Raw genomic sequence first — 22,512 nt, forward strand, 5'->3', positions numbered from 1 at the left:
AAGAAATGTGATTATAAATTAATCAGTTTAAATTTGCCGTCACATATGGAGATTTAAGTGCATGTTACACTAAGTTTATCGATCATGTGTTCCATATCCTAAGAAATGTGATGATAAATTAATCAGTTTAAATTTGCCGTCACATATAGAGAATTAAGTGCATGTTACACTAAGTTTATCGATCATGTGTTCCGTATCCTAAGAAATGTGATGATAAATTAATCAGTTTAAATTTGCCGTCACATATGGAGATTTAAGTGCATGTTACACTAAGTTTATCGATCATGTGTTCCATATTCTAAGAAATGTGATTATAAATTAATCAGTTTAAATTTGCCGTCACATATGGAGAATTAAGTGCATGTTACACTAAGTTTATCGATCATGTGTTCCATATTCTAAGAAATGTGATGATAAATTAATCAGTTTAAATTTGCCGTCACATATGGAGATTTAAGTGCATGTTACACTAAGTTTATCGATCGTGTGTTCCATATTCTAAGAAATGTGATGATAAATTAATCAGTTTAAATTTGCTTTCATATAGATATTCCGACAGATAGAAAGATCTGTGTAATACTCTTTAATTTTAATGAATTCAAGTTTGTATTTCAGCTATTGGTTGCACCACAGGATGCTATTGGAAAGTTATCAGTGGCTCAAGTTCTTATCAACTGGTATAAAACATATTAATGTATTATACACATTATGCTGGAAAATATTGTTCATTCTATTCCCGGATATCGTAAAAAACAAAAAGTCATGTGTATTATTAATGTAATTGACCAAGTTAATGTAAAAAAATGATATTTATAATTTTTAGTTTATACGTTTTCTATTTTGATAAAGTAACTGAGGTGATCTAGCTTTTCAGTAGGTAACATGATTGATATCATTACCACCTCAGAACTGCATTTTCGAGACGCACTCTTTAGTTAGGTTAGGTAGGTAGTATAAGAAACTGAAATTTGTATAGCCCTCAGTTGAGAAATTAATCTCTTATAGTTATTATTTACACTTGTAGTCTACAGCACCAAGAAGCTAACGAACTGTGGATGCCAAATCTAGTGAGAAATCTGGACAACATCAATTACTATTTTTTGAATGAAGAAGCATTATGATGAGTGTTACAGTTGAACTCAATACATGATGCTGAGCAAAATATTGTTTTTTGTTGTTGTTTTTAAAACCACAAACTAAGTTTAACAGCGTGTGGCTCTTGACGTTATTGGGTGTGCTGTTGTTACCTCCGTCCACCGAATAGGGACGGAGGTTATTTTTTTTACCCATGTGTGTGTATGTTTGTCAGCAAGATTTATCGAAAACGGCTGAATGGATTTGGATGAAAGTTGGTATGCAATTGGACTATGACCCAACTTAGAAGTGCTTAGTTTTGGAGGGTCAAGGTAACGTAAATCCAAAAAATCCCTATCTGTTAACATGGGGACCGATTTTTCACACTAATTTTGCTCTATAACTCAATCAAAAATTATCGGATTTTGATGAAACTTGGTTGACATGTGTAGAATATTGTTCTCCGTTGTTCTGCCAAAAATGGTTCGTGTCCGTTGATTACGACGAACATACGGACACATTTTCATATTTTTTGAAAGCCGAATATGATCAACGCTGCATGGCGGAGGTATGCCTTCTACTGAGTGACCCTCTAGTTTATCATCATTATTCTCATGACATTTCCAACTTCTTCTGCAGTTAGAAACTGTATTTACTATTCACATTTTCACTCTGATATTTTAATAATAACAATCATGGAGGAAATGAGTGTATTAGTTATGTATTCCAAATTTGAATTAACTTTTGTCAATTGTTCACTGATAATTTTTTCCAGTGTATTTTAGGTAGTTTGAAAATCACTAATAATAGTTTTTATTCTTAGTTAAATTGGCTCATCTTACTAATGACAGATTTATTCAGATACGTTTTATCAAACTGACCTATAAAGAGGTGTTTATCTCAAAGTTTGACTTCTTATGGTTGCTTCATAAAATTACAAAATGGTGGTGCGTTTCAGTTGCTGCTCATCAAGCTTATAGTCAGTTTTGTATATGCTTTGATAGACGTCCAACTGTCTATGTGGAGATCAGAAGCTCATTTGGGGTCAAAGATCTTGCCACGTGGACATAGCAATGATAGCATGTTCATAGAACCGTGAGATATCTTGCACGGTCCAAAAAGCCCGAGGTATGAGAACACAAGTATGCTATGTAAATAAAATGTTCAGCGTCTGATTTTAGGTTGTTCTATGGACTGAATGTATGAAGTAAAACTTGGGACTTTTGGTATTTAAGACGCTGGAGCTTAGCTCTATAACATGTGCTCAGTTAAGAAGAGTTTCGGGTTCGATTTCCGCCCCTTCTCCATTTACACTTATTTCAAAAAAATTTAACTCCACTTATACTTCATGCAACTATCCACGTTTGAAATTAACTTGAAATAAACTGTAGTTTCGTTTTGAGTTAACTTTCTGATTATATGTATTATTTTATTACAAGTTACACTAAGGAAGGCTATTTTCTAGAACAGGTACGATGTTTCGATCACTGGTGCGATTATTCTCAGTTGAGAATAATCTTTTGCAATTTTATTTAATGTGTACTGTGCTCTTTACTGGACACAGCGCGCGCGCGCCGCACACACACACACACACACACACACACACACACACACACACACAAAGAAACGCAGAAAACAGGCTGGTACAGAACAAACTAAAATACACATCACATTTATAAATCATTTTAACAAAAACTCCCAGACTTCTTTCACTCGCAAAACAGTTGAAACCAGAATCTTTTTAAATGTTTTTGTCCAAAACCACAAGTTTGTCAACTGCACCAAGTTTTAGTTTTATAAGTGACAGTCTTACCGCAGGTACTTGGAAGTTCTGTCAAGCCCCCCCCCCCAGTGCCACAGTCTGCCGACTTGTACTACTAGAAACCGGGTGTCGATACTCGAGGTGGACAGAGCACAGACAGATAGCCCTTTGTGTAGCTTTGTGTTTAATAACAAACAACAGTTCTGTCATGTGCAAATGCTTCTGTACAAGTTTGCTGAGATTGGGAAATTTAAGTAGTTGAGCTTTCCAACAGATCAGTGTATCTGATTCACTGTCAGCCAAAGGAGTAAGCATGAAATATTTATTTCAAGTGATATGTATTTTTTTCTTGTTTCCTGCTGTATCAGTGATTCCGTTTCTTGCTTTGGCTGCTGCATCCTTGTTTCCCTGATGTACTGCAGTCTGATAAAAGATTGAATATCAAATAGATTTTGAGTTTCTGTGTTACAATAATTATCATTCAGGTAACTCAAAATCTTCTCATTGACTGACTTTGCAAAACAGGTTTAAGGTAGGAAAGACTGTCGTAGTTTTCACCTTACAGAAGAGAACGTCTGTGAAATCCACCGGTGGGCTCAAAGACTTATTTAATGAGTGAAGCACATCACTGTCCTGTCATACAGGTAGTAAGTGCCTGGTTTTTTCCATTTGCAGCTGGGCTTCTGTGGTTGCTTTTTCCTGTTTCAGCATACCTTGAATCATTTGATGAGCGATCATCAGCCAGTAAGTACTGTAGATTGAGCTGAATTGTGCTGAATTCAATGATTTTTAGTTCTTCCAGTTGTAAGAGGAAGCGATGACCAGTTTGTCTTTTACACACACCAGTGGCACGGTCAATGCGTTTATCACCTTTCACACTGTTTCTTATAAAAGAACAACAAAAACACGAATGTAAGGAATAATTTATATAAGTTATAACGCTGTAATCTCGATAATTTTTAATGACCGTCAGCTTATGGTATAAATTGGCAATTTAATATTCATTTTATACAATTTTGTGTATTAATAATATATGATACAACTAGAGATGCAATTCCCTCCTGAATTTAATTTCCACTAAATTAAGGTAGTATTTTAAAATATAGTTCCATTTAGTAAGGGATTATAATAATCAGATCATTAGCCAAAATGATTTTCCCCCCTTTCTTTTTTTACAAAGAATTTGTGTAAAACTGTACCTTTCCTTATTGTAAAGTTCCATTTGTGCTGCCAATAATATCTTAACAGGCTGGTGCAGAACAAAAAAAATGTTTTGTATTAATGATTGGCATAGCATAAAAACAAGGCAGGGCCCCGGAAAACTACAGTTATAATGCACTATTTACGTATTTATATATATAGTGAATGAAATAAGCGTTTGTCCAAATGTTTGTTTTCTGCAAGTTGGTCTGTGTTTATCAGCACTGAACGAAGCTTACATAGCTAAATGAATATGATTTTAAATAAATTGTAGAAAGCAAATATTGAACTTTTAAATTCAATAAAGCTTGTAGAATATTGAAATGAAGCCAGGTTTTGTGTGGGTAGAAATAAAATACATGTTTTACGTTAAAATCCGATGTTTTGAAATTACTCATGGAATTTGAAGTCATCCGCTGAAAATGATAAACCATATGTGCAAAGGGTTAAGTGCGTTATATTAAAATGATTTTCGAGCTTCACCACGTCGTTACAGTTCATACTACCCCATCCAGCCAAACACTATCTGATGACAATAAGTCTTTACAACAACCCTGCAGCGTAGTTTTCATTACAGAAGGCTATGTCTAAGTCCAACATGTGCAAAAGATACCGCTCTTTCCTGCATGCTTTCTATAATCTACGTAATGTATGAGGACAACTGTTTCCCAGCGTCCACTTCAACAGTCCAATCGCGCAGCAATCCTTAGGTACTGCGCCTGGCGACTTGACTGGTGCATCTTTGTTGTAATAGCATAAATTCCTGTTTCATTCTCGCTGCTTGAAGTAAACGACGGTTGGACGATAATTATGACTAGATGAACCCATACATTGTTGGCCTCTTTTTCAGGCTGAGATTCTTTTGATTATGTTGCATGCTATTGCCTTAGGCACACAGCAGCTTTTGTCACTAATATTTGTGTTCACGTGTTCTCATATATTATAAGACGTCGCACTTTGTTTAGCATGGCTGGACCAAGATTTGTTTCAGGTCTCTTTCTGTATTGCCTGGGACCCTAAGTTGATCCAAATTCCACTATTCTATGAAGCACCCACAATTTATCGCTTTTGGGGAGGCAATGTAACAGCCCTTTCCGATGCAAAATATTCATATAACCTATGAAATCCAAAGAATGAGTAAATGTGTGCTTATATATTCCGTTCCATAGCGACTTTATATCGGCTGTGACTTGCTGATTTACATAATCAACATCATTTTTATATAACGTAATATAATATAGCAGATGAAAGAATAATGTAAATAACTTCGTCGTTTGCATAACATTTTTACAAAAGGTCCTTAAACGGGTTATTGTTCTTGTGTAGCATCTTTCAGAATAGTTTTTTTTTTTTAAATAATTTGTAACTTTAGACAGAGTTATCAGAAATTGTTTCAGTTTATTCTCACAGTAACCGGCGATCGTTTCTTCTGGTTAGACAAATCACACACACACACACACACACACACATATTTATTTCCCTTACATCGAAGACGTGCATTTTGTATGTTTGAGATGCAGCGTATGAATTTGTTATTATTGAAAAGTTACATAACTTTATGTTTTAATCAACAATATGGCCCGGCATGGTCAGGTGGTTAGGGCGCTTGACTCGAAATCCCTGCTCCACCAAACATGCTCGCTCTTTCAGCCGTGGGGGCGTTATAATGTGACACTCAGTCGTTGGTAAAAGAGTAGCCCAAGAATTGACGGTGAGTGGTGATGACTAGCTGCCTTCTCTCTAGTCTTTCACTGCTAAATTAAGGACGGCTAGCGAAGATAGCCTTCGTGTAGCTTTGCACGAAGTTCGAAACAAACTAAGATCAACATTATTATAGGTGTGTTATTTACATGTAATACCTATATAATATTATGACAGACTTGCACCTTTTTATGTGTGTGTGTGTGTAAGCTGAGGAAACTAAATAGCTGTGGTTACTTTGCAATTTAGATAAGTTGTGTATATTTATATAAGATGTAGCGTTTTTTTTTTAGGTTTAACAATAGCTGTATTGTGTATTTTGTGCCGATATTACTGAAGATCAGGCTTACAGTATGGCAGAACTACGTTAATCTTAATTCATTTTGGAGATATCATCAACGCCCAATTCATGCTGCTGTGTTACTAGTCCTGAACAGGGTATGCTTTAATATATACGTAAATTAATTAAATTGGTATTTGAGTATTGTATATATATATATATATATTAACAAAGTTATGATTATAAGTTCAGGAAACCATTTTGTTCGTTATTTTAACCTATGTATCAGGACATGCTCACACCAACTTGTACGGCCCGATAACGGCCCAGTTTGCAACGTGCCGGATTGTGAGGTCGAGGTTCCCTGATTCCTATCCCGTTACCTCTTCCCCGAAACCACGCTCCGCACTTTGGGGCTGTTGATGCATTATAATGGGTGACGGTCATATACTTTCAATCGGTCTGACAAGAATTGTCGGTATTGACTAGCTTTTCCTTATGCACCTCAGTGGAACAGCGGAATGTCTGTGGACTTACAACACTAGAAACTGGGTTTCGATACCAGCGGTAGGCAGAGCACAGATAGCCCATTGTATAGCTTTGTGCTTAATTACAAACAAACTTTTCATCTGGTCTGTCTTCCAAAATCAGGAGTGGCTAAGTCATATAGTCTTCGTGTAACTTAGCGCGAAATCCAACAAAACAGACTCGTTTTTTTAAGAAAGAGGCTTGAAGTTATCATAGAAACATGGAGGTTAAAAGTAATTTATGCGTCCTTTTATCTTCCTTACACCAAAAACCTACATTCTGTAGGTTTAAGTTACAGCGTAGAAATTTATTGGCGTTGAAAAAGTTGCATAACTTCAAATGCGTTAATTAACAGTATACAACACCTGTTATAAGATCAACACTATTATAGGTATGTAAATAACGTGTAATACCTGTATAATAATATGGCAGAGTTTCACCTTTTTGTGTGAAGGTATGCTAACTGGTTTGTCGTTTCAAGTCTTTTCTACACACACACACACACACACACTTGTTACACGTAGATTTCTATGTTAAACTACTTTAAGTTTTAGTTATTTTAAAATACTGAACTAACGTTTTGTGTGTGAGGAAAATAGAGAAATTACATCCAAGATTAAGCTTTTTATTCATTCCATGACGTTAACTTTGTCTCCGAACTTGTAATTTTCACACCAGCCGGTCTGTTTTCCCTTTTCGACTGTCCTTTATTTTGTTTATCATTATGTTAAATCGTCTGCTTATGATATTTCTCGTTTTATCATTTTCTTTCTTCAAATGTTTTTTGATTTATATATTTATCGTTCGGGCTGTCTGTATTACCTTCCAAATTGTCATTCCATTCCTCCATGCCCTCAGGTGGGCTCAGCGGTAAATCCGTAGGCTTATACCGGTAAAACTCGGGTTTCAGTATCTGCGATGGGCATATCACAGACAGCCCTTTGTGTAGCTTAGTGTTTAATAACAAACAAACACAACGTTTGTCCACAGGTTATTATAGTTCGAGTCCATCATCCGATTGTTTTTACTGGAGGATTCGTTTTTTTTAGTTCTTCCATTTTTATGTTTATCATGTTAGCTGTTTGCCAGTTTTTTGGTTCATTTGTTTCCCCCTTCTTATGTCTTTTCACATGTCTTACATTTTTTTTTTTCAGTCGTGTCTAGTCATCACTTTGTCGCCACAAGTCTTTTCTATTTACCTGTGGCTGTCTTAGCTTTAATGTTTTTGACGTTGTATGTGTGTATAGGAAAGACTTGAGACAACAAACCAGTTAGCGCTATTCTTCTCACCCGTCATATTTTCAGCAAAATTGGTTTATTCAGTTTGCTCTATATGCAAAGAAGTAGAATCTGCTAGTACCCATGTACATGTGTAAAAACAAAAAGTGAGAAAGTTCAACATATGCGATATTACTACGTTCTTCATTTTATATAACCGAGATGTTTTAAGTTTTTATTGAACATTTAAGACAGAGAGTTTGTATTGCACTAATGAAATGCGTAGTACCCTTTCGCGGTATTTTTAGTAAACTTATTAATTTATAATTAAATACTAGTCGTTAAGATACCGAAATATCCATCAAACATCGTTATACCAACAGAATTTACTTTGAGAATTAACGGAAAACTGCCTGAACAACACTCGGCAATGTTTGAATAGTAATACCATCATATGAAAATTCTGGTTTTCTGTAAGTATATAGCAATTTGTTTAAAAATAGTCACAGAATCATTTGTATCATGGTCTCATTGAATATCTAGTAATGATAAAATAGGCATAGTATATATGTATTCATGTAAAACCTTGCTTTTCACTAAGTATGCTATTCTTTCGCAAATTAATTCTGTATGGGTTGTGGTGTTGATTTTAAAACCTGCAACGTGTATAGTCTTGGTTATACCACTCATAGAAACAGTAGAGTCTATCATTTACTACAAACTTGTCCAACAGTTGAGCAGTAAGTAGTTTGTGTCAATTCACAGCAGTTTTTATGTGTTTTCGCAAGTCAACATCCGGTTCATGAGCACAGTTACCGAGACCAAGGTCGATTGTAGTAGATGAGGTCATCTTCGTCACGTGAATTTTTGAGTTGATCTGATGTTTGCTTACCTCGCCTACCAGACAGTCTTGGTATCCGGAGTCGCTGGCTTTTCTCACAATCATCTCTAAGCCAGTAAGTAACAAACTAAACTTGAGGAACTGCATGGTCTGTTGAAGTTTGTTAGTTCGTTGTTCTTTTCATCGTTTATTTCGGTCATTTATTTATGCTGCTGTTAAGTTTTGTAGTAAAGCTTGCTGATGTAGTTTTCACAAGGTTCAGTGATGTGGGTGTTGGAGGGTTTAGAAGACGGGGACTGAAGCGGGAATAGCAGTTCGTTTGCCACACACGTAGCCGTTCAGGAACCACATTAACAACGTTTCCTGCAGCGATAAGCCCTACACATATTATGTCGTATTTCACATGAGGTTCCGTGATTTTAGTGATACGAGTTCGTACTGTTTGTTTCTTTACCTGTTGGTATTTTGACAGTTGGTATATTATTATTATGGCACGTATTAATTTATTCTACGCTTGTTCTATATGAATAAACTTGCTTCGTCGTATAAAAATATTAAAATGCTTCTGTAAAACATTGTACTTTCCAAATTAATTTATGGTGTTGAAGTTATAAACGACTGTGCAATTTAATGTGCTATCTCTTTTAAATATGTATTTTATATCTACTATCGATGAAATGTTCCAGTTCTTTACTAGTGTTTTAAAAAAAAACTTGATGTTATAGTAAGTTTGTAAACTGTCGTGATTTTTTCTTTGAATCTTACATCGCGCGGAGTTTTACACACTAACTAACTTGGACAACTGGAACTCGCCTGGAGTAAAAGTGCTAACTATAGTCATAAGAAGTGGCACTAATAATGTATTTTTTAAAACGAAATATGAACTACGTGTTTGCTTGACAAGACGTGTAAGTTTAGATGTTTTATTTAATAAAAGTATGTTGAGAAATCTAAATAGCACTCATTCACACAAGCTATAATTTAAGTTAGCTTCAACAATATTTTCACTTTTATATTATGTTTGCTTATATTTTCGACGGTTTAGAGCCTGTTCTTTAAAGGAAAAACGGTTTGTGGAAGCTCCAAGTAAGACATTCTTAAACTTGAGTCATGTAGGTATAGAAATAAGTAGATATACATTATTGCGATTATTACTTCTCTATGAAAAGAATATTGTAAACTATCGAATATTCGATCCTCTCGGGAGGTTTTATGCTTATGAGATGGCTTTTTATTCAAGCAAGTACCAGTGTGTATGTATAATAATTAAAACTTGATCTGTCACAAGTTACTGGTTTCATTTTCGCATGTACATAAGATGTAACCCGCTTTCTGTACTGGACGTGTTTGTAGGAAATCAAAATTGCTGTGTAATTGGTATAATGTAGACGCATTGTGTCCAACGCTCTTGAGGTTAGTTTAGTTTTATTATTTATTTAGCCTGGTCCGTAATATTGAAATTGTCAATATTCATTTAGAGAGCAATCCGAATTTTAGTCTGGTTTGATCTCGTGTGTGTATTTTCAATTTATGTTCCATGTATATTTCATTAATAACTTTGATCAAATTATCTATTAATTATAACTTTTGGTTTATTTCACATATTTTCAAGGAGTAGCCAATTTTTGAAATGCACAAAAACGCGGATATGGGTAAGATCTAAACTCTTCTGATTTGGTATGTCGTACTGTTCGTAAATTTTCCAGATCTTTTACTTTGGTTCAGTAAATGGCATTAGTATACTACTGTTATTATCTCACAATTTTTCTCATAGTTTACATTTAAGTCTGATTTCTAAAATTAATTATTTTGAGCTACGTGTAACGGCGACAATAAGTAAGTTGTAAAACATGAATCAATGGGAAATATCCAGATGTTCAAACACTTTATAGGCATCTGAGAACAGTAAGAAAATATCAACTCGCTGTACATCAAAACCAATGACCAAGCCTTCAAGTAATATTGGCTCGGTAGTAGTCTTGTGTTCAAATTTTCGACTATAAAATCTGAATCTTCCGCCTGTCTTTTTTGTTTATCCATTCAGTTTATCTGTATGTATTAGATAAATTTGTTTAATTGTGTCATAATAAAAGATTTATCATTCGAACTAAACATTTCTTGTTCAAACAATTTTAATTTATTTTGTGTATAGTATAAGCTTGAAATGCAACTCTTAAACTGTTGGTTGATTCTTTTGTGTGTGTGTGTGTGTGTGTACACACACCGACTTTAACGCTTCGTTTTTGGTGTATCAGTTATCAGGCCTTTTCATTTCTTTCTTTCCCTCTCTTTCACATTACAAGCAAAATCAAATATATATACCTGTCTGGTGCTTCACGAAAAAACAAACAACAACACATACTAGTGTTTCATAATAGTTTATTACTGTACTTTAAACGTGTGGTGGGGAACGGCTGCCTATACTCGCAAATATGTAAATACAGTGTGGTTAAAAATAAACAAACAAATAAAAATCGTCAATTATCAAACAGCCTTCAGAGCGTGCAACGAAGGTTGTTTGGTTGGAATATTAACCTTCTTTTGTCTCGTCTTCTAACTACTTCAAACTCTTCTTTTTCGTCCTAAATATTTGATACACTCTAAACGATAAGCTGAATGTAATCCTCCGGCTAGACCAGGTGAACCGGTGCCTGGAACGTCGAGCAACTACGGAATTTGTGGAATGTCAGACCTGTTTCTCCGTGAAGCAACCAGTTTCCTTACAGTGAACTCTTCCTGCTGTTATTGAGCCGTGAGCAGTAGAGAGAGAGGGGGGAGGGGGTATAGTCCATCCATTCCATAGTTCACATGCCGTATGCGTTTAGAATTTTCAGTTGGTGACAGTAGATTTATTTTTATAAACCCCATTGCCACTGTTTATAATCAAAGCTTTATTTGTTACCTGTTGATATGAATTTGATTTTAAATGATTGGCTCATCTTGAAAACCATAAATAATGGGAACGTTAATGGATCTAATTACAAAAAGATGTGGAGATAATTTGTTGTTACTTATATTAGAAAGGAAAATAGATATTAGGAGAAAAAATACCATTGTTATAGAAACTAGCAGCATATCTCATTTTCTTGGTTTCATCACTTTGACAAACCTTATCAAACCTGTTTATAACATGCCTTTTTTCAACATTATGATTTCTCAGACATCACAAACATATTAGTATGGGTGTGTGAAAAGAAACTTGTCAAAATGATTCGTTTAAGTTAAATTGATATCTTAAAACTGCTCATTACACAAAGTCATCATGCTGTTGAATAATTATTTTGAATATGGTAGTTACGCCTACTAGCAGAAAACTATATATTAAAAATAGTACCCTTTATTGAAACAAGAGGGAATCCTCAGTAGCCGCGGAACTTGAATTTCTTTTAGGTAGGATACCTTTGATCCCCCCCCCCTATTTTACTAGCTATATTTTTGTGCTCAGCAATACCAAGCATGGGGCGCGCGTATACCCAATTCAATTTTTTTTTACTCATCAGGATCTCTACCAGCCTACCCTCAAATTGAAACCCTTGTAGGCAGGATTATAGTACATTAATCTACGAGATCTCGGGTAGTTAAACACATCAATCAAAAGGGTTTGACTTCCTGAGTTCTAAACTGTAATTAGATCTCAAATCGCTCAAGAGATGACGGATCCATTAGTTAAAAGTTTGTACTTGAAAAGAAAAACTCGGAGCCATTCTATGAGCCGCTATGCGGCGGCTAAAAGTAAGTTGTTATTTTTTTAAGAACTCCATTTTTTAGTACTATATTACCTCAATAAAAATATAATCAACCCCTCATATCAGTCCTAATGAAAGTCGTATTCTTGTTCTGCTGAGAGTACTTTTATTTAAAATTGTGTTTTGTGATAAAGAAATGGTTGTTGGAAATACTGTAGTTATTTTTCTAGTTGTCTGAAACTCAGCGTGTGAAAGTTTTAATGGTTTTTTTATTTGTGGTGCCAGTCAGTAGATGGCGCCACGTTCTATTTATTATTCCTATCAGATACAGATACAGTTGTACACGCTGCATCCATTATAGTAAGATGATGATTATAAATAAGTAAATATAACAGAATACTAAAACAAGTGCAAGATTTGTATTTGTGCCTCTGTCTATACAGTTTTTGTATTATTTTCTGATTCTTAATGTCTTGTTTGTGTTTCTTCTTTTCTGTTTCTGTCTTCTGTGCTGTATTCTTTTGTTGAATGCCTATCTTTTTAAGTCAGTCATATACAAAACTACAATCTAGGCATGAATTAACATTGTAAACTACAATTTTGATAAATCATAAAAAGAAAAAATGCATCTGCTTTGGAAGAGTTATACTCATGGGAACAAAAAAATTATATTCATATATAAACTATAGTGTAGAATATGTTATATTAAACCAAATCATTTTACAAACATAGCATTTTGTAGGAGCATGACTATGATGTAATAAACAATGCTTAGATTTTTTAGTCATATAGTAGAATAATCCTGAAGGCCAATCTTATTAAATAATCTCTGCTCTCTTCATAGTTATGTTGGTGAATATCCTGATGACCAATTAAGCAAATGATATAATAATCATTATGTTTATGTTCTTATAAAGGTTACTTATAGAACTTTGTCTAGTATTTCTGAAATTCATTTTTCAATGATTCTATAGAATTATGACAGGTTATGCATTTTATACAAGAATTTATATTTTATATCACAGACATATCCAAATGCCTGGGTTCCTCCCACTTCACCTACTGTCTCAGGGAATAGTACTGGAGGATCTTGTTCTCACTCTAGCTCAGTGTCTGGTTCTGGCTCTGGTGGGGGAGGATCAAATTCTAGCAGTGGTGATCAGCTTAGCAAGACTAACTTGTACATTCGAGGACTCACTCAGAATACAACTGACAAAGACCTGTTAAATTTGTGTGCTCCGTAAGTACCTTTATATTTATTAACCTAAATTATTTCTGTTTGTTGAGTTCATTCAATTCTGTGATCAGGAATACTCACTATATTTATATTAAAACTGTGATTTTCTGACAAATTAAGGAAAAAAATATATTTGTCATATGTTTTTTCCACAAGTCATTGAAGTGTTAGATAGGAATGGCTGATTTTGAAGTGATTTCTTTACCTTAAATATGCAAAGATACTGCTTCAGTTTAGTACTGTTTGAAAATCAAAACTAAATAAGTCAGTATGTGTTTATGAAAACCAGCTACTAATGAAACATGGGTGCCAGTACAGGTCAAGGCAGTTAAGCCATAACATGCAAGATATCAATTGGAAAGTGATACTAAATTGTGGGTTTATAATCACAGTATAATTAGTTTTTAAACTGCAAAATGCCATAATAAATCAGACTGTTTCTGCTTATAAATATTTTGCCTTTATTCTTAACTTTATCAGTATAGCTTTCTTGAAAGGTAAAGGTCATAAATAATACTTAAATTACACACTTTGTTATAGCCTATTATTAACAGATTTTTTTCATCAAAGCCCATCCAGCTGACTGCATGACCATATTCAGCAACTGTAGATGCCATTTGACATACTTTTTGTTTATAAAACTTTGCAGAATATTGAGTTTTAGGCTACATGGTGTATAACAACAATGTAAACAGAGCATTTTCCTTTGTAGGCTGGTAAGAATGAAACATCACTAATTTTGCATAATAGAGAAAGCAAGTTTTTAAAGGGCAATAAAATAACAGTAAATTTCAAAATATAGACATTTTGTTGTGCAATAGGCTTTTAAAAGTTTATTCAAAACGTGTCTGTTTAAATTAAAAAATATCCTATCATAGTTTCAACCAAAAGTTTTCAATATAATTTATACATTTTAAAATGAAATAAGGAATACTTCACCTTATATTTCTCTGATAACTACATCATGCTATTATGAGTTAATTATTTATAGTAGTAGTTGATCTACTCTGATTGTTCATTCATTTCAGTAAGAGATGTAAAAAGCTTTTGTGCTGTTTTTTAATAGAATCTTTGTCACAGTTGTCAATAATTTATTCATCCTGGTTATTGTGTACTTACTTTTAACTTGTGTTATGAATATTTGAAGAGAATCTTGCATTAGCAGTCATTCATAATCTAATCATCATTATTACAATGTTCTAACATTTTAGGAAAGGCAAAAGTTTTATTTTTGTTTATTTTGTTTGTTACTTTTATATTGCTATTAACAAATACCTAAAGTAAGCAATAACTATCTCTGAACATCAGAAGTAGGAAAAGTAATTTTTTACTCATAATTAAGTTTCATTATATAATAACTGATGATCTCAGAAAATTATAATTTCATATTGTTAAAATTATAGAAGGTATATGTCAAAAGTCAGTGTTATCTGAATATCTTTGTCTTTTAACAACTGTTTAACGAGCTTTATTGAAATTAGATAAATCTAATGTAAATATTGAATGTATATAGGGATCAATTTAATACATATGAGGTTATCAGTCAGAGTTTACTGACAAAAGTCTTGTATATATGCCAATGAATTTGATCGCACAAAGATTAAATTGTTTTAGAGAATGAAGGGGGGGGGGAATGCCATGGTCTGTTAGACTGTCCCTCTGAAAGAATTTTACAAAAAGCTATTGAATTTGTACCAAATGTCAAGGAAAGGTTGAATATCAAGCCAGTACCTGTTAACTAGTTTACCTTGTCTTCAGTGTAGAATTTATAAAAAACAAAACTTTTCTTTTGTAAATCTGGCATCCGAGCATTTATATCTTAATGAATATGGGTCAAGGTGAAAACGAAAGTAACAGCCTTGGTTTTGTAAATGAAAATTTAGAAAATGTATAATTGTAGTTGAAAATTCCAAATTATATAAATGTGTTCCTTATATGGGTTCAACGTTCAGATAAAAAAATCCTACGTTTAAGCTCTGTCTTTAAAAATGATTTTGAAGTTTTACTAAATATTTGCAACTTTTGTTGTATTAGAAATAATCTTTGTTAGCAGCAAATGAATATATCATCACCTGAGTGTACAATATTCATTCATATTTATAAATTTCAAGTTATTAACAAAATTCTAAAATTGTTGGACATGTTAGAATAATTACTTGAAGTTAGTAATGTATTAACCCATTAATATCTCAACAATGATGTACATGGAAATTTGATTTCTCTATGAGCTAAACTACGCAGCCATTGAAGCTTAAAAATAAAAACTTATCACAAGCTTTTTGGTGATTACAAGTTTCAGTGTATTCAGAATTAACAAACTATACTGCTGGAATCATCAAATATTTAGAGAACCATTATGCATATGACAGAATACTTTGTCAGTATTGCTATAAATCATGTGAACATTGGGTTTACCATAGCTTGTGTGGGAGGTTAGGTATGTAAATTATTAGATTTAATAAATTGCTCAATGGTGTTTATTGTGTATGCTATGATTTTATATGAAATGTTTTCATGTATCTAGTCAAGCTTCAGATATTGGATAATTTAGAATATCGGCACACTTTCAAAAAACGTTGTAAATCATGCATGCTTTACCTTGTTTTCACTGTTGTAACTTGTGTCAACAATATTATATTTTAATCTGTTTTTCGTGTATTGCATTCTATCATTGTGAAAAATAATCTGTTTAAGAAAATGTGTATCTGTTTCTGAATAGTCCTAATTAAAAGAAGTGTCTACTTTTACATATGTTCAACAGCCTCCTCTGGCATCATAATATTATTCTGCTTAAGATAGTTTATATAGTACCTCAAGGCAAATTTTCTCATAATGAAAAATTCTGTATACTACAAAATATCAAAGTTTATTGTATTCAACGTCTTATTTATTGTAAAATTTAGTCTTAAGGTAAACAGCTATTGCTATTAGCCCTGGAACTTTATAGTTTTCTCAGTTAATTATTGTAAAAACAAAATATGTCAAAATAGCAACATAGCTATACCAGGCCAAGGCTACAGATTTAACATATTAATTTCATCAAAAATAGAATTATAACATATAAGACTAAAAACATGCTATGTACAGTTGAAGAGTGTATTTTATGTTTAATATAAAACAAAAATTGAAATTGAAATGAAGAGAACCATAAAAACAACTGAATCAGAAATGTTAAAAGTATAAGGAAAATAACATGTATATATATATATATATATATGTATGTGTGGGATACAGCAAATGTTAAGAAAAATTTAGTTGAAATGAGTTTGCTGTGTTATTTAGATATTTTCGAGTGTTTCTGTAATTAATAGCTCTACTTTCAAAATGGCCAGTTGTCAGGATTTTAATGTTGTTTTTATATTTGGTCTTCAAAAGCCAAAATATCTCTTGAATGAAAAGACAACTTGAAATGGTTCTAAGTTTGTGTTGAGGATAGTATAATTGAACATATTTTAATATTTGAGTTGTTGTTTATTAATGAAGAGGGAGTATAATAGAGCAACCTGAAATGCTGTTGATTTTTTAGCATTGTTTGTATTTCCTGTTGAGAAAATGATTGTGTTGGTTACTAAATTAGAATGAAAGCTTTGTGTTTTTAGTATATTTAGAAGGAGTTGAGTTCATCATGAAAAGACTGATAGTCTAAACAAAATTTTAAAGCTTGGCTTAACAGACAAAAGATGAAATTATGCTTATAGTTCAAAAGCTTGAAACTACCAAAGAAAGTGTACAACTGATAAACTTCTTTTTGCAGTAAGCAGAATGAAGGCTGTGAAACAGGAATTAAGTGAATACAGCAAGCTCATGTGAACAAAGTTTTTCTTAACATATTATGTTGTATCCCACACATACAAGTATCTCACTATATATCTTATTTTTTCTTGAACTTTTTAATATTTCTGATTCAATTGTTGACCATAGTTCTTTTTGTTTTATTATACTGAATATGGAATATCCTTGTTCTGAAATTTCCACATGAAATGTACTCTTCACCTGTAAATAAAAAAAAACTTTTATTTCTTGTCTGCAGTCAATCTATTTTGTTTATGTTAAAATAGCAGCACCAGTATATGAACCAAAGCTACTGATTTTAAAACAAACTAACTAGTAGCAGCAGTTTACCAGTCTAGAGAGTATAACCAATGGCTTCTTAAAGGTTCAAGACTTTGGAGTAGATAGAGTGAGGTTGAGATAGGAAAGTTGAGAAATTAGTTTTATCATTTCTTATGAAGGTGTGGATTGGCTCTGTGGTAGAGTTCTGGGTTTTGGAGCTGAAAACCTGATTCCAATCTGTGCAGTGCCACAAAATATTCCTCACACTTTAAGTTGTGGTGCATTGTAAGAGTTAGAGTCGGTACTTTAGTATGATAGTAGGGTACTGCTGATATGCTGCCTTTATTCTAATCAGTAGTTCAAACATAAATACAACTAACCCTTCTTATAAAGGTTAAATACAATGAAAATTGGTTTACTCTTTTGCATAATTTTTTTTACAATAATTTTATTATTGTGCTGTATTTATGTTCTGTTTTTTATCTTTTTTTTTACACAGTTATGGAACAATCATATCAACAAAAGCAATATTGGACAAAACTACAAATCAATGTAAAGGTTAGTAGGTAAACTGTATGTATTTCTAGGTTATATTTTTAGAACCCAGTTTTCATTTAACAAGCAAACATGCAAAAGAATGTCACTCTATAGCTTAAACAATTTTTTACTTTAAAGTATGCTATGTATAATGTTCTTGACAAAAGAGTTAGCACAAAGGATCGCATTTTAAGTTTATTACACTGTGTATAATGTAATAGTATTCACTGAGTCAAGATTCCAAAGACCAAAAATAAATAAAGTAACTTATTTCATGTTTTTATTTGTATTTAAATGATATATCAGTGAATTCTTTGAAATGTAAAATGTTTTTAGATGCATTTTTATCATAAACACACTTTAACCCTAAAATTATTGGTAAATTCCAAATAGCTTGTCATTTCAAGATCTGTTGATTACAGAGTCTCATGAAAAAATAAAAAAAAAATACTGTCAGTAATGCAGTTAATCCAGTTAATTACTTTTGGGGTTTCCTAAGTATTTCACATAGAAAATGGGTGATTTCACCCACTCTTTTGGTCAGTTCTTCACATGAATGTTGTAACAACAAGAACATAAAATTACTCAACATGATAAAATATATGGACCCCACTGGTAATTGAATGGTATGTAAATAACTTGGTGATTCGAGGGTTGAGCAGTTTTAGTATTGGAGTTTGAATATGATACTATGTTTATTTTAATTATTTGACCTTATTTAAAATATCATTTGTCATGAATTCATTTTTTACTATGGCTCATGAAAAATAGAAAGCACTTGATAGTGATCATGTTTAATGCCTCACTTGGATCTAGATTCAGGTTAGTTGCATAATAATTGTAAGACATCTTTGCCTGGGTCATGTCTGTATTCTTGTAAGGTAGGTATTAACTCATCTTAGAATAAAATATGAAGACATTTCATGTAGTTTTGTAATCCTTAGAATTCCATACCTGTTTTCATGAAAATGTCAAGTCATTGTAAATACAAAATTTATTTTACCAAAGCCAGTTTGAAAATAGTATACTTTGCAAAGAAAATACTACTGGCAAGAATCCAAGCTGTTAAGCTGCTCCACTAGTTATATTGCTTCAGAAGGGCTAAGATTTCACAAGACTGTGAACCAAAGCTTAACAGTTTATATTGAAATGCTATTATCAACTGGATGATTTTTTCAAGTTTGGGGTAATTTGAATTGTATACAAGCAAATATTATGACAAAATCACTGGTTTATTCAGTTCTTATGTAATTCGGAAAAGAATTTACAAGATGTGCCAAATGTTGATGTTGGAAAACTCAAGTCTTACCTGAAGAAAACAAATAAAATGTTCAACAAATAATTTGTGCAAGCATACAAGAGTCTTAAGGCATACAAACATTTAGCAGTTGTATGTAAAACTGAACTTTTTGTTTTTTCAGTCTTCAAAACATGTTCTGATGTAGCTGATAATTTTCCTTAGTTAAACACAGGGCTTTGGACATAAGATATGTATTAATTTTTTCTCAGTTTCAGCTTTGACATTAGATTCTGGAGATTATATCCTGAAAAAAAAAATTTAGTTTGTTTCTCTTTCAGATTCCTATCAAATTAGGTTTATGCCACAGTTACATCTGGTGATTTTTGGAATAACACCTTTGCATTTTTACTTTAATTTTTCATGCCACAATACATATTCTTTTGAGTTATTATCACACGAATGCTTGTGATATACATAATCTGTCTTAAGCTCTGGTTTACTTTCTACTAGTAGTACATTTAAATCTTTATCATAAAATACAGTTTCAAAATGTTCATGACTCAAGCAACTACTCCAAATGAACATCACCAATGCAGTCTATACACTTTTATTCAACCATTTCTTCTTTTTCTACATTCCTTTATACACTGCTTCAGGATGGCCATTTTTTGAGCAGTTATTACCTTATCTATAATGAGTGAGAGAATATTTACGATAGGAATGTAATCTGTGTCATTCTTATTCTTGGTTTCTTACCCATAACAAAATGCTTTTTACAAATTTTTGTATTAGCTGTTGGAATAAACTTGTTTTTTTCTGTACAACTTAGCTTTTATCCAGACTTTAACATAAAACATTGTTTGAGAATTGATGAAAATTAGACCCTTTCAGTCAATCACTTCTCTGGCTGTAACAATCTACAAGAAAACAATTCTCTCTCCCACCCATACTTTCTTTATTCAGCATTTATATAAAGGACTTAACATATACGTTTGCTATAATTGAATAAAGAAATTAGTCATTAATAAGTAAAAATAACATTGCACATCTGCAGGCTCTACATGTTATCATTTAATATTAATAATTGCAGCTAGCCCTTGGTTTTTGAAGTCTCTGATTACCACTAGTTTGTATCATAGTGAACATTGAGTTCAGACATGGGCAGTTTACTTGGAATGTATTGTATTCTGCCAACATTCATTTACAATTCTAGGTTGAAATAACATTGCTATTTTAAAGTGTGGATTCACTTGGTGTCATTTATATAGTTCTGTGTGTATGTGTGTTCTAACGGATGTTTGAGTGTGGTAATGCTTTTTTGTTATTTTATTGCAACAAAATAAATAACTTTATAACCATTGAGTGAGGTAATAATGTTTTAATTTGTTAGTTGTGGTTTCTATAATATATAACATCATTCTTTTGTTTTTATATATTATTTTAGCTAACTATGCTGACTTCAAGTTATGTAAGTTGGAAAATTTTATCCCAGATTAAATAATGTTATATTATTTGATTTTTAGGCTATGGATTTGTGGATTTTGAATCTCCACTGGAAGCAGAAAATGCTGTTAAAGCTCTTCAGACACAAGGAGTACAAGCCCAGATGGCAAAGGTGAAGTTTCAAACTATAATAGTATGTATTAAGCTGTAAGCTCAGCTTCATAAGGTTTTGAAAAGAAAAGGATAAACTGTATTAGATAGCAGTATTATATGCCCATGTTAACCCTACATAAAAAAACTAACCTATTAATATTTTTTTGTGGTTTAATTGTCATAAGTGCAGTGATCTTAGCAAAAGTATAGTTTAAGCAATAAGTGACCCCTGGATAAACAGAAAGCCAAATTCTTAGGTTGCTTGTTCATTGAGGGCTCTTTTCATAATTTTGTGATGTGATCTTAAGAAACATTTGAAAGGTTCTTCCTCATTCAGTGATTCATAGGTTTTGAGATTTCTCTCCTGAAATGCAAAGTACTATTATACAAACATAAATGCCCTGTAGATTATTTGTCATACAGCACATTTTTCTATTCATTGTTACTTTGGTATGTTCAGTTTACCTTTGTGTAAACTTTGTTCCATTACTGTTTTAAAACGTTTTCAGTTCATCGTCTTATATAATAATAATACCATATATGCTTTACTATTGATTGTCTATAACCTATTATGCACATATGGTGTTTATTCAAGTTAAGCGTTCTGTTATCTTTTTATTACCTTTTTAGATAGTAGAACCTCAATTAATGGGCACCTCAAAACAATGGGTACCGCATCATTAAGTGCAAACCTTTTCGGTCTCTTTCATACTGTTTGTAACCAAAATAAATCTTGCAGTAATGGGCACCTTGATATTCGGGATTAAGGCAGTGTCTTTAGTCTCGTTGCCTATATGGTATACTGCTAAATTCCAAACATTCCAGAAGGATGACCAATATTCAAACACTTGCAATGTTTATTGGATCAGCTCTGAACCATTACTATAATAAACGTTTTCACAGATTCAAAGTGCACACTTATTACTCTGTGGAATTCTCCCCTGTAAACACTGTAGGATACAATAAGCTGATAAATTGTGTGTGCGTACTTTTTCTGTCTCGAGAGTATTGTATTGCGGTGGCACGTAAACAGTTCTACTTCAGTCATTGACAATAAAATAAATGTGAAATGTTTAGCAGTTCAAACTGTAGAGAAGTACTTGGAAACTTTGTGACCAATAATAAAGAAAAAAGGGCACATCTAATCCACCCCCTTTGACAATGCTCCATGTCATGGCAATGTGAACTCATGAACACCTGTGTCCTGTATACACCAAACAAAATGGTGGACCTTAAGATTCATAAACTTAGTACAGTCAGTATTGAATCCAGCTTTGCATGGCTCATTTTTGATATTAAGGACACCTTGCTATGGATGGCATTTAGATGCAGTTGTAAGGTTGCCCTTAATGTCGAGGTTCTGCTGAAGTTGCTATCTGTGAGTAATTTGTGCTCATTTGAAAAAAAAAAAAATCCTTGCTTCCTTCTCTTTGTCACTTCACATGAATTCAAAATCTGACATGTGGAGGATGATAATGTTCCATTCTCTATCTCTGCTGTTTTAGAACCTTTTGCTTAGCCCCTTTTTTGTTTTAAATATTTTGGAAGTTATGTCCACT

At 32.7% G+C, this 22,512-nt stretch overlaps 1 protein-coding gene across 8 annotated transcripts in view; it reads left to right on the forward strand.

The window, feature by feature from the left end:
• Positions 1–22,512, forward strand: part of LOC106458387 (RNA-binding motif, single-stranded-interacting protein 1-like) — a 133,749-nt gene that overhangs the window by 85,123 nt on the left and 26,114 nt on the right. For 6 of the 8 annotated variants that reach the window (XM_022380810.1, XM_022380473.1, XM_013917931.2 and 3 more), the window contains 3 exons: positions 13,316–13,530; positions 18,080–18,138; positions 20,881–20,993. In XM_022380810.1, coding sequence (XP_022236518.1) covers positions 13,316–13,530; positions 18,080–18,138; positions 20,881–20,993 — 387 coding nt within the window. The remainder of the gene's footprint in view (positions 1–13,315; positions 13,531–18,079; positions 18,139–20,880; positions 20,994–22,512) is intronic. The other 2 variants (XM_022381333.1, XM_013918069.2) reach the window with 1 other exon arrangement.

This window comes from Limulus polyphemus, unplaced genomic scaffold, assembly GCF_000517525.1.
Source record: "Limulus polyphemus unplaced genomic scaffold, Limulus_polyphemus-2.1.2 Scaffold0, whole genome shotgun sequence".
Taxonomy (NCBI): domain Eukaryota; kingdom Metazoa; phylum Arthropoda; class Merostomata; order Xiphosura; family Limulidae; genus Limulus; species Limulus polyphemus.